General features: G+C 41.3%; 1 protein-coding gene across 1 annotated transcript; it reads left to right on the forward strand.

Annotated features, from left to right (window-relative positions):
- The first annotated feature begins 2973 nt into the window (after positions 1-2973).
- Positions 2974-13361, forward strand: LOC127316459 (ABC transporter G family member 45). Its single transcript, XM_051346854.1, has 22 exons — positions 2974-3275; positions 3460-3580; positions 6103-6191; positions 6376-6460; positions 6553-6712; positions 6901-6977; positions 7055-7105; positions 7171-7261; positions 8068-8369; positions 8613-9208; positions 9294-9454; positions 9568-9671; positions 9766-9925; positions 10012-10175; positions 10265-10597; positions 10681-10971; positions 11264-11347; positions 11417-11550; positions 11654-11881; positions 11968-12139; positions 12243-12497; positions 12735-13361. The coding sequence occupies exons 1-22, from the start codon at positions 3133-3135 to the stop codon at positions 13002-13004; spliced, it is 4071 nt and encodes a 1356-aa protein (XP_051202814.1). The 5' UTR covers positions 2974-3132; the 3' UTR covers positions 13005-13361.
- Positions 13362-13592: the final 231 nt, after the last annotated feature.

Here is a 13592-nt window from a genome sequence, read left to right on the forward strand (position 1 = left end):
CCAAAATAACGAAATATGAGAATCATTGACCAAACCAAACTTTAGACTACCCTTGTTGCCGGTTCGCCACCGCAAAGACAAAAGAAGCCACCGTGAGTACAACATACGTACAAAACTTCTTGTTCATTTTAAATTTTATCTAAACTTAACAATCTTTCATTTTATTTAAACAAAGGGCATACCCCAATAGGTACCGGGCCTAACATAAATAAATTAATAAGAGGGAAGAAAGAAAGAAAATGCTAGTCAATAATTATTCTCACCAAAAAAATGGTAGCGTTAACTGATATCAAAAGAAGATAATTGCAAAAAAACACCACAATTGAGATAAAACCGTAAAAGTAACAACCATGTATAAAAAAAAACACCACAAATTGCATAAAACCATAGGTGTTTGGCACACTTGCCTCAATTGTGGTGATCTTGTGCAATTATCTATATCAAAAGAGAATCTGCAAGGATACTACTACCAATATGATGTGCCTACCCTTGCAGAGAAGGATGCGATCATGACTACATGTGACGATCAGGGGCAATCTTATTTCAATCGATCAATCTAGCACGCCATGAATGCTGCCCATGCAATGCAAGGATTGAATTCCTCTACTGATCACTGGTATTCGTCATGTATCTCGGCATAGATAGCTATAGTTGCGGAGGGCCGGTGATTAAATGAGACACGTTAGGCGAGCATGGCTCGATGGTGGTGTGTCGTTTCTCATGGCAACAGTTTGCAGAGTGGGCACACTACGTGGTCTGACGTGACATTTTCTTTGTAAGTAGAGACGGTATACGAGTATTCTACATTAGATAGTACAATAGTAGACTTTTATGCAGAAGCATGCATCTGGTGAAACAAGTGGAAAAGGACTAAAGGAGTACAATAGTAGAGCTGACCACGCTCACAAAACTGCTGAAAATTTGGCGCATGGATAACCATATAGCTCCGAAAAAATACACCTAATGGAATGGAAACGAGAGAACATATGGTAGGAATATGTGTGCCAACTTTTTTACCTGTCTACTTGACCAAGACATAGCATAGAAAAAAATTGGTAATATAATAATCACAGAAAAAGCTACTGGTGGTGTATGTTTAGCACGTGTCATCGATCGTCTCTTGTCTCACTTTTTTTGCCGGAAAATTTGAGAGCTTTATTCGACTAACACCATACCTGAATCATCAGCCTGAATACTAACGACCAGAAAATCTGGGATACGATCTAGCCCTCTATCCATTTCCATCAATGTGCAAGCAAACTTAGCACAAAGGTGAGCCGAAATTTTAGCTGATCTTGACACATGTTGAATAACAAAAGAATAAAAATTTAAAGCTAGCTCTCCTATCTCTTGTAGAATTGGTGTCATGGCTGAATGTAAACCGGGACGAGAGTTCCAGAGATCGACTAACTCCATATATACAATCAGTTTCCATCACCACTAGTTGGAAGCCACGAAGCTTAGCAACAATGACACCCTCACGGAGAGGTTTATCGCCTCCTGGTATCTTGTGCTACCTCTGCTCTGTTTAATCGACGCGGCGTACGTACTGTAGCATAAGCTACTTCCTCTAGATCACTCACGTCAATTTAATCAGAATGGAGGGCGTCTATCTCTTGACTCTAATGCAGGAGCCTTCTTAATCGTAGCCATCGTCCCTTGAAAAGGGATCGTGTCTCCTTCGGACTGAACAAATACCCCATTTTTGTGGCCAACACCAACAAAGACTGGCATCACCTGTGTTGTAGGTGCCAATGCCATCAGTGGTCTATTCGCCATGCCACGTACTGTACATGTCTTTGCGACACGGAGAAGAAGAGATCACAGCTAGCGCAGGACTTTCCAAGATACATGAGACAGGAACATTAAGTTCGAAAGGCAGAAGCAGACGAGATATACACATGTACTCCCTTGCCTGTCTCCGCAGTGTTGTCTCTCCATGGCATGGATATACAGGAGGGAGAGATGGCATCTGTTTCTGCTCTACTCACATGCATGCATGCATGCCCAGAGTGGTGATCCATGACATGACTAATTCAAAGTAGAAGCCAGAGCTTAGATTTTAATTTCCTTGGGGTGCTATACTGATGAAATATCAAGTGGTGGCGCATTGAAGATTCAGAGGTCAGGGCCATATGCGCATGCATGGATGCATGCTACAGCAAAACCTAGCATTCACGCACCGGCCGGCCGCCGGCATGGCCGGGTGTGCAACAATATTATTTGCCACTGTCAAAAGATAAGGTTATGAAAACATTTCATTTTGCTGACGAATATATACGTACGGGAGCGGACAACCACCCAGTCTTAATCCATTCTTTACTTGAAGTTAGCGTGCATAACGGTGGTTAATCATAGATATCGTCGGCTAGAGATCGAGCTAGGTATGTTTATCTCTTGTAAACATGACTGTCGTGTCAAGCTACAGCGGAAAATAACGGAATAGAGCCTGCCAAGCAAAAAAAAAACAAAAAAAGGGTATGACTATATTTCTCAATCGACTGAGAACTAACTTCGTTCTCAGTTATTTCAAAAAAAAAACTTCGTTCTCAGTTAGACGATGTCATCAAATCTCAGTTGTAACTCGGACTAGCACAAATCACGAAGCAAATCCAACGGTCCGAATGGTTTTTCTTAGTTGCAGCTCCACTTGCAACTGAAAAAATCCAATTACAAACCAACTTGCAACTCATATACACGAATCACGATGCAATCAAACTGTGTAGGACTTGACTAAGCACAAAGGAAAAAAAAAAAAGGACGCAGCTAGTTCTCGGTTTATCTAGTAGAACTGCACTTCCTAGTCACCTAATTTCATGTAAAATTCATGTGTAGTTAAGAAAAAAGATATGCAATTGAATCGTCCATGTGCAATTGGAGATCCATGTAGTAATGTCCCGAGTGGCGTTGGGCCGTCGAACTCCACTATATATACGAGACGAGATGACACTCCAAATACCTTTAAACGCAAGTATATCTTCTTCTATCTCCTCCCGTGCTCGTACAAACTACATGTCCGAGTACGTGCGCGGCCATTCACGCGCCGTCTAAGGACAAGCAGCCACCGCGCGCCGCCGTTGCCCACAAAGGGCTGAAAGTGCCGCGCGTGGGTCGCCGGCGCCGGTCGAGGATATGATGGAGCAGAGCTGGGAGAGCGAGCAGCCGCCGAGCGGCGCGCCAGCACCGGCGCCGGAGACGAGGCTGAGACCGCCGCCACCGCTCACTCACGAGGACAACCGCGGCTTCCTGGAGATGCTCCGGGAGAAAAAGGAAAGGTATGGCCTAGAACGATCTGTCTATATCTCATGCGAGTGGCATGAAAGATTGAGCCGGTTTGGATGGCCATCAGTTTGGGGGCAGAGAGTTTCTTGGACGAAAGGCCTTAACGCCGGTCCGGCTCTCTATGCTGAAACAGATCACCAATCACAACGTGATAAACGTGAGGTGTGTTTTTCGCAGGCTGGGGGTCGGCGCGGCCAAGGTGGAGGTGCGGTTCGAGGAGCTCACCGTGGAGGCCGACGTTCGCGTCGGCCGCCGGGCGCTGCCGACGCTGATCAACTGCGCCGTCAACGCCGCCCAGGTACGTACGTACGTTTGCGCTGCTATTTGCTAGTGTAAAAATAAATTAGAATTGGGTCTATGCGGCGTGGATAGTTGGATGCTACCTCGTGCATGGCGTATGCATTTGCAACCAATAGAATTTGGTGAGACGCGTGGAAGGCGTTGTGAGATGAAAACGCCACAGCTAGCGAGCCGATGAGACGCGACGATGAAAACACCACACTTAGTTGGCAGATGCCGGGTACTGCTGTCTTTTTCCTGGTCTGAATTATGATTGAGTTGCCTGACTACTACTGATCGTGATCGGTCAATAGGTCAGTTCGTATGTGACATGATGCATTGTTGGTTAAATGAAGTAGTAGTGGTTGACAGTTAAAAGTTAACTTCAGTTAAGAAAACAGCAGAATCCCTGGTTACTGAAGTTGCTATCTGGAAGTCCTAGTGGTCGCTCCAGTACTTTTCAGTTGGCGTCCTTGTTACCGGCACGGTGACCTATCCCATTGACGTCATCGGACATCCATTTCTTCCTAGATCCGCTGATGAATTGATAGGTAGCTGTGCCCCATATAAAAGTATCCAAGTTTCTCCCAACCCCCCCAGCAAGTCCATCGCTTATACTAGTTCAGACTAAATTAAAAGGGTACTTACTGATTCAGCCAAGACTTGTCTAAATCACAAGACAGGGTACAAGGTCGCTGTAGCAATGATATACTAATACTCCACAAACCTTAAAGAAAGAGATAGGACAGGGTCCTCTGGGCAGGACAACAGTCGACAACGGTAATCCAAATGTAATTGCAGAAGCAGTACCATTACACAGGTTCAACAAAAAAAAAATAGATAAAAGGCACAAAGCCTTCAACAGCCAACATGGGAGGGTTTTCCATTTTAGAACCAGGTATTCTCCTTTGGGTCGCCTTATTCTAATTCAAATGAGAAATCCTCAGGGGGGGGGGGGGGGGGATTCAATTCAATTGCAATCAAAGTGTAATGAAAAAAATCAGTTGCAACCGTAGTGCAATTAAAAACATGTCAATATATAAAAGATTTAGTTGTAACTACAGTAAATATAAAAATGTTTAGCATCAGCCAAGTTTAAGGGGGATAATTCAATTACAATCAGAGTGTAATGGAAAAAAAATCAGTTGCAACCGTAGTGCAATTAAAAACATGCCAATATATAATTTAGTTGTAACTATAGTAAATTAAAATAATGTTTAGTTGCAATCGAAAAATTCTCGGTTGCAGACCATGTGCAACTGAAAAATATTATCTTAGTTGCAACTCACACGCTGCATGAATCACGATGCATATCTAACAAATAATGAGCTCTTAACTTAATTCTCACTCAAACGAGAATTGGGAAAACTCTTTTTAATAAATGATGGTAGCAGATGGGTCGCGTACGTGACTAGGCTGACGGCAACTGCTTTAATGCGATCTTGTCCATTCTAAGGTTGATTTTTTTTATAAAGATTCTAAGGTTGATGGCAACAGAGTAGCCCTGATGATGAAAGGAAACAGCTCACACACGTCTCTCTGAACCTCTTACTATCAAATCGCTCTGAAAAGCAAAAAGATTACTCCGGCCTACATCGAAATTAATTATGGTGGAGCGACCGATATATAAGAGTATTTAGCTGCGCTTATTTGGCAGTTGACTGAAGCTAGAGTTAACGCTACTATACTTGCCTTCTTTTTTCTTTGAGATGCTTACCTTCTTTAGTTAACCGGAAATTGCCATTTTCGTCCACGAGCTCGTCCGGGCTGCAGTTATTGGGCGGAGTGGTTGGCGCACACACAGAAACCATGTCAGCTCACTCATAATTTAGACCAGTATTAATCGCCTATGTATCTAGTGCTCTTTCTCCGTTTGAAAAATAAGTGATGCGGCTTTGTTGTATCTAGACACATTTCAGTATGTAGAGCGTCGATTTCCAGATGAAGGTTGTATTGCTATGGTAATTGAAGTGGTTGAGACACCCAAATACCAAGAGAAAATTGGACCGTTTCTGAAAGAGTGTCATCACTGCCTCTAACAGTTCAGCCAGGATTCGTTTTGACTGCAGCCGATAAACCTGAGCACGTCTGGTAGGACTATTTAGCTGATTTCTAACAAGTCGTCGTCTGTCTGATCAGTTAGCCATTTTATTCAGCACACGACAAAGCCTAACAATGCCAAAATAATCCACGGTTACCTACAAATGGAGCGTTCGTGAACTTAGAAATTCCAGTGCAAAACGACAAGCAGATGGAATTACTTGCAAGTCATAGCACTCCAAAGAAAGGAGAACGGCCCGGCATGCCTGACGATAGAGACAGAGACAATGGAAGTGCAGCAATAGGTATTGCAAAATATTAAGCAAGTTCGGGCATCAACCTAGTTTAAATTGATCAAAAGAGTCAACGTTAATAGTAGAGATCTAAGTATGTCTCCAGCCGCTGCACTACAGGACTTGGAACCATACAGTTTAGCATCTCTGAAATATCACTATCACATATGTATGTTTCCTTCAATATGGATATTATTGCGTTATGCAGGAATTGGCAACAATTTCACACATGTGTACTACAAGGAAAAGACCCATCAAAATTATAAATGGAGCGAGCGGGACAATTCGTCCATCAAGGTAAAGTGTTGATCTACTTTTTACTGAATCGAGAATAAGTGTCTGTAGACGCTACTTATCTCAGATTAAGTGTTCCATCGGAACATGTGTGATTTCGTAAAGTTCCCATCAAAAAGAGTTCATCATCATTCATTAATTTACTCACCTAACATGTTGAATCTTGTGAACCACATTGCATAACCAGGATGACGCTTCTTCTAGGAGCACCTGGTTCCGGGAAGACAACTTTTCTGAAAGCATTGGCGGGAAAGTTGGATTCTTCTTTGAAGGTACACTGAGTCATCTACATGCCATCAAAACCAATTACTGACAGGAAAAGCATCGGTTAACCATAATTGCATATTTCCTGATGCCATAATAGCTCAAAGGAAAGGTCATGTACAATGGAAAAGAAGTGAATTCCTCGACACCTCAGTACCTGCGTGCTTACGTTAGCCAGTACGATCTTCACCATGCCGAGATGACCGTCAGAGAGACCATTGATTTCTCTTCCAAGATGTTGGGAACCAATAATGAATTTGGTGAGGAACCCTCTTGCGTATGGTGTGATATTCCTATTACAGATCTGATATAGCTTTAGTTTCTCTGTGTATATATATAACAAAGTCCAACATTGTAACTCAAGAAGCAATCATGAAGATATTGATGGTGTCCTTTTTTCATGACATAAATACTAATACACAATTCCTGTTTGGAATGGCCACCGTAGAGATGCTGGGAGAAGCAATACGAAGGAAAAAGGGTGTCATCAACAAAGTGGACCAGGATCTTGACTCATTTATCAAGGTCATTAATTTTATTCTCTGCCAATTTGGCTAAAAATGGATTCCATTTCCCCAATTACTTAAATCTATTTTCTGCAGGCTACCACCTTTGGTGAAGGAAGCAACCTTACAACAAACTATATTCTCAAGGTAAATTTGTAACTTTTGAGTTCAACTTTTTTTGATAACATAATCACAACTTTGTGTAAATGCAGATACTTGGTTTGTCCGAGTGCGCTGATACCATAGTTGGTGATGAGCTGATAAGAGGCATATCAGGAGGACAAAAGAAAAGAGCCACAATTGGTAACCATTATATTCTTTCTACCATGTATTGTTTCTCTCATCGCCCTCTGTTCCCACTTTCTAGAGTGTATTTTCCAATCTGACTTTGTGTTCTAGTACTTAGCTCACAAAAAAATTACCACCTCCAGAACTTCCATATCGTGTACAGTCCAGGTCAAAATATATATATATATATATATATATATATATATATATATATATATATATATATATATATATATATATCGTGTACAGTGTTGCTTGATAAGACATAAAAATAGTTAGCTTAACATGCAAAGATTGTAGAGTAAGATAATGTAAAAATGGCGCCATCATTTATTTTCTTGGCATGTTCGATTAAACGAACTATGGAAACAGTAAAAAAAAAGGTTGAGCAAATGGAAACAGTAAATTAGTGAGTGAGACAGTGACAGAACTATACAATGCTCTCTTAATGCAGAACCCTGTAATGTTCTCCAGGAGAAATGAATTCAATATCAGGTTGACACTTGATATTTATTCTACTGAATCCGAGCACTCATGAGTATGTAAGATGTAACTAGAAATAATGTATAGATTACTGGAAAATCCCTGCACAAGCATTTTTTGTCAATTTATCATTGTTTCCTATACAATAAACTGCAAATTAGTAACATGAAACTAGCCTACTTTGCTTACGATATGCCAGTTCTACAGAAGTAGAAAGAGCTATTTGAGGTACAAGTGCCAAGGTTAACAAATCCATATATTGATGTCATAATCAACATTGCTTTTTTTTTGTCGATTTATCATTGTTTCTGTATTTAAAGATGAATTCCTTCATACAGGAGAGATGCTAGTCGGTCTATCGAGATGCTTCTTTATGGATGATATATCGACAGGTCTAGATAGCGCTACCACATACGAGATCGTAAAGTTTCTCCAACAAATGGCTCATCTGATGGATCTCACACTGGTTATTTCCTTGCTGCAACCACCTCCTGAGACATTGGAATTATTTGACGACATAATCCTTTTATGCGAGGGGCAAATTGTATATCATGGTCCACGAGAAAAAGCTACCGATTTCTTTGAAATTATGGGATTCAAATGCCCCAGCAGGAAGAATGTAGCTGATTTCCTTCAAGAGGTACTAGATTACAGACTCTGATAAAAAAGAACTATATTAAACAAATAAATAGTGCTAGAAATTAATTACCATTTCCAAAATTAATGATCAGAAGAACTTAATGAAAACCTGAGCATTAATATCACCATGTGTAGCGTGCACTAGATGAGTCAGAATCCAACGACATAATCCATTATTGTGTAATATGTACTACTGGTGCATAATATGTAACAAACTGACAGCAACTTTTCTCTATTTGGCCAGGTGACATCGAAGATGGATCAAAAGCAATACTGGATTCGTGATGAAAATAAGTATCAATACCGGATAATTGAAAAATTTGCAGAATCCTTCCGTTCATCCTATCTCCCTCAACTTGTAGAAGACAATCACTGCAGGTCAAACAATACAGGAAAAGGAAAGGAGATTAAAACAAGTGCAAGTCGCAGGATTTCCACATGGAATACTTTCAAAGCATGCCTTTCAAGGGAAGTACTTCTTATGAAAAGAAACTCTCCACTTCATATATTCAAGATTGTACAGATAACTGTTCTTGCTTTGGTTATCTCAACGGTTTACGTGCGCACAAATATGAACCAGAAATCTGTACTTGATGCCAATAAGTACATGGGATCACTCTTTATAGCTGTTGTGATAGTGAACTTCAATGGCATGACTGAAATTGCAATGACAATAAAGCGACTCCCCACTTTCTACAAGCAAAGAGAGTTACTAGGATTGCCAGGATGGGCACTTCTTTCTTCAGCTTACCTTATCAGCCTCCCAATATCACTTTTAGAGACAGGCCTTTGGACCAGCTTAACCTACTATGTGATTGGCTACGCACCTTCCTTTCTCAGGTACTCTTCTTTGTCCATTCAGTATCTAATGACAATACTAGAATAATTTGGAATAGCAGAAAATAATTACCTTGCCCACTTGCAGATTCATCCAGCATTTTCTGGTACTTTTTGCCATGCATCAAATGTCTATGGGCCTCTATCGTTTCTTAGCAGCGATAGGAAGAACACAAGTAATGGCCAACATGCTAGGCACTGCAGCTCTTATAGCAATCTACATATTTGGAGGCTTCGTCATATCAAAAGGTTAGATGTTTTAGCTCAGAATAACATAAGATGTATGTCAGCCCTGTAACAAACAGGACAGGTTTGACTTGTGTGTGTCCAAGAAGCTCATAAATTTTGCACACTGAAATCAGATAGTCTCCAACCATGGCTGCGCTGGGCAAATTGGACGTCCCCATTCACCTACGCACAGAATGCAATTGCCCTAAATGAGTTCCTTGACGAAAGATGGGCTATTGTAAGCAAGCATTTCAACTAACATTCTTGATCACATGTACATAACCCGTAGCAATTAGTTATCACCTGATCATGATGATCGTTCATGCTGACAGGAATTCTATTACGCAAATGCCAATACAGTTGGTGAAGCTATACTCAAGATCAGGGGGATGCTCACAGAGTGGCACTGGTACTGGATTTGTGTCAGCATTTTATTTGGATTCTCACTGGTCTTCAACATCCTCACTATATTTGCCCTGGAGTTCATGAACTGTACGTATATCGAGTTATCAAAACATCATAATTGATGAAACATAAATCGAACAAAAGAATCAATCCTCCTTGTTTATCATTTGCAGCTCCACACAAGCATCAAGTTAACATTGATGCCGTGAAGAAAAATACAGAGTGCAAAAACCAGAAAGTTGGAGCGGGCAATGCATCGGCTGGTCAAGTTATCCTCCCATTTCAGCCTCTTTCCCTTGTATTTGATCATATCAACTATTTTGTCGACATGCCAAAGGTAAGCTCTTGAGCACAGTGCCTGCCTTGCTGTATAGTTACATCAATTCCAGTCACTTGCTGACCAAAAGTATGCATATCTTCCACCAGGAGATGATGAAGTATGGAGTAACAGAGAAAAAGCTTCAGCTGCTACAAGACGTCAGTGGTGTTTTCAGGCCAGGGGTGCTAACAGCTCTGATGGGGATCACAGGTGCTGGAAAGACAACATTGCTCGATGTTTTGGCTGGAAGGAAAACTGGAGGATATATTGAAGGTACTATTAGAATAGCAGGATACCCAAAGAAGCAGGAGACATTCTCAAGGATCTCTGGCTACTGTGAACAGAGTGACATCCACTCCCCTAACCTCACTGTGCTTGAGTCACTGCAGTTTTCTGCATGGCTCCGCCTGCCTTCAAACGTTAAATCTCGCCAAAGAGATGTATGACTATTGACCACTATCTTTATCATATTTGAAGATATATAGCAAAAGATCTCACAAGATTTATGTTCAACATGTTTCAGATGTTTATAGACGAAGTCATGGACCTAGTCGAATTAACTGGATTGAAGAATTCCATGGTGGGCCTGGCAGGAGCAACTGGCCTGTCAGCTGATCAGCGAAAAAGGCTAACAATTGCTGTGGAGCTGGTAGCTAGTCCTTCCATTATATTTATGGATGAACCAACCACTGGCTTGGATGCCCGTGCTGCAGCAATTGTCATGAGAACAGTAAGAAAGACAGTTGACACTGGACGAACTGTTGTCTGCACAATTCATCAGCCAAGCATTGGGATATTTGAATCTTTTGATGAGGTACTGGAGTCTAAATTTTAAATAGATCAATAAATTCTACAGGAACAAGAAAAAATGGCCATGTGGTGTCAAGAACAAAGACTGATAAGAGTATCAAGCTTTTTATCACACAGAACTAAACTAGCATGATTCTTGACACAATAAAGCATCCAGTTAGCCCTCGCCCCTCAGATATCTTCTTATAGTAGCTTAGAAATAGCTAATGATAGTCAACTGGTATTCTATATGGATATAGGATCACGAGTAAGTTAAATTACATTTCTGAACTAGAATTCAATTTGACTGATTGCAGCTTCTGCTTATGAAAAGAGGCGGTCAGATCATTTACAGTGGTTCATTAGGTCCACTATCCAGCAACATGATCAAATATTTCAAGGTAAGATTGCCTAATGTTAAATGTCTATTCACAAGGTAGCGACAAAAATACTAAATTGCTTTGTCACAGGCTATACCTGGTGTTCCTGGAATAAAACAGGGACAAAACCCAGCAGCATGGATGTTGGACATCAGTTCGCACACAACAGAATATGAGATTGGAGTGGACTACGCAGAAATTTATAAGAGCTCCTCACTATACAGGTAAGCCTGATACGATCATAAAGCTACAGAAAATGTACTGTTAACTGGTTTCAGCAATAGGGAAAAAAGATAAACACAATGACTATGTACCGTGTTTCTGCAGGGAGAACATGCTTCTAATTGATGAGATGGGGCAACCAGCGTCAAATACAGAGGATTTACATTTTCCACCTGGATACTGGCAAAACCTAAGGGTGCAGTGTATGGCTTGCCTGTGGAAACAAAGATGTGCATACTGGAAAAATTCAGAACACAATGTTGTCCGGTTCCTGAACACATTTGCTGTATCAATTATGTTTGGAATTGTATTCTGGAAAATTGGCTCAACCATGTAAGTAGGAATGACGACAAGCTTAATGATTTTGTTTCATGAGAACTTATCATGCCTAACTAGATCATGGTATTCCTATGCAACAGAAAACAAGAACAAGATTTATTCAACATACTAGGAATCGTATATGGATCAGCACTGTTTCTGGGCTTCATGAACTGCAGCATCTTACAGCCAGTTGTGGCAACAGAGAGAGTTGTTCTGTACCGAGAAAAGGCAGCGGGCATGTATTCTACCTTGCCCTACGCCATAGCTCAGGTATTGTTTCTTTATCATTCTGTTCAAAGGCAAAAAATAATAATCTAAACACAGGATGTTTTGGCATGTTCTTTAACCTTCAACGCTGGATTTATGTTTGCAGATAGCAATTGAATTTCCTTACATGCTTGTCCAAGTGGCCATCTTTGCATCAATCGTATACCCAATGATTGGGTTCCAGATGACCGCTGGCAAGTTCTTTTGGTTTGTCCTTTACATGGTGCTAAGCTTCATGTACTACACACTCTACGGGATGATGACAGTGGCACTAACACCTAACATTGAGATAGCTGCCGGATTGTCCTTCGTTATATTCATCTTTTGGAACCTCTTCTCCGGCTTCATCATTGGAAGAGAGGTACTAGTCTCACTCCGCCGATTAACCCTGTAATCTTTGTGCTTCAATTACAATGCCCGCTAGAGGGAACAGTGTCAGACTAGGCCTCATGGAATTCCTATATAAACCGCTCATAGGTTGCTCATTTAATTCAGATTTTGGACTTCTTTTGAAAGTTAAAAATCAATTAGAACAAGAGAGAATAGATTGTGCATGCCTAACCTAACCAACAACAACTATGTGGCAATGTGGATGCAGCTGATCCCAATATGGTGGAGGTGGGTGTACTGGGCTAACCCAGCGGCGTGGACGGTGTACGGGCTCATGTTCTCTCAGCTGGGTGACCGGACAGAACTGATCCGTGTGCCAGGGCAACCAGACCAGACGGTGCGGCAGTTTCTCGAGGGATACCTTGGCCTCGAGGACCGCTACTTCAACCTTGTCACGTGCCTACACCTGGCCATCATCGCCCTCTTCGCCTTCCTCTTCTTCATCTCCATCAAGTACCTCAAGTTCCAACGGAGGTAGCACAGACAGATTGAAATGCAAACTGCAGATACACTAATCAGAAAATCAACTTAAGTGTATAAAGCTAAGGGAAGGTAAACACCTATAAATAAGCACAAGACCACAAGGATTTTTCTTCTGCAAGATAAAAATGATAAGTAATATCATGATTTGTGTGAGCTTTTGTACATGTATTGCTAGTAGAGCCTTACAGGATTGTTGTTATAGCTAGGTCGATGAACAAATCAAATTGTAAAGTGTACATGTGATTAGGAAATGTAAAGCATATCAAAGTTCATTCAGGTGGGCATGTATGTATCATCTTGCAGTGTAAGTCGCAATGGTAATGCGGCATATCATATTCAAGTGCTTACCGAATTGTGATCTTTGGCCTCCATCCATCATTGCCACATGAAAGATCAGCCCCTTAAACTATAAAAGTGCCTATTGAGCGCAGGCACGACCTAGCGCTGATGTCCTGGCTCACCGCCACGCGAAGCCTTACAGTGGTGCTTCAGCCCGCCGCCCTGACACATGGCTGCCGCCGCTGCTCGAACTGGGTCGACATGAGGAATCCTGCATCAAAGACGTGAGAAATTGAACCCTATT

Source organism: Lolium perenne, chromosome 7 (genome assembly GCF_019359855.2).
Source record: "Lolium perenne isolate Kyuss_39 chromosome 7, Kyuss_2.0, whole genome shotgun sequence".
NCBI classification, from domain to species: domain Eukaryota; kingdom Viridiplantae; phylum Streptophyta; class Magnoliopsida; order Poales; family Poaceae; genus Lolium; species Lolium perenne.

Bases quoted from the DNA above. Each gene is read 5' to 3' on its own strand.
- LOC127316459 (XM_051346854.1), top strand. From the start codon at position 3,133: ATGATGGAGCAGAGCTGGGAGAGCGAGCAGCCGCCGAGCGGCGCGCCA. The intron at 6,461-6,552 runs GTACACTGAGTC...ATGCCATAATAG, and splicing joins AGTTGGATTCTTCTTTGAAG to CTCAAAGGAAAGGTCATGTA. The intron at 11,348-11,416 runs GTAAGATTGCCT...GCTTTGTCACAG, and splicing joins ACATGATCAAATATTTCAAG to GCTATACCTGGTGTTCCTGG.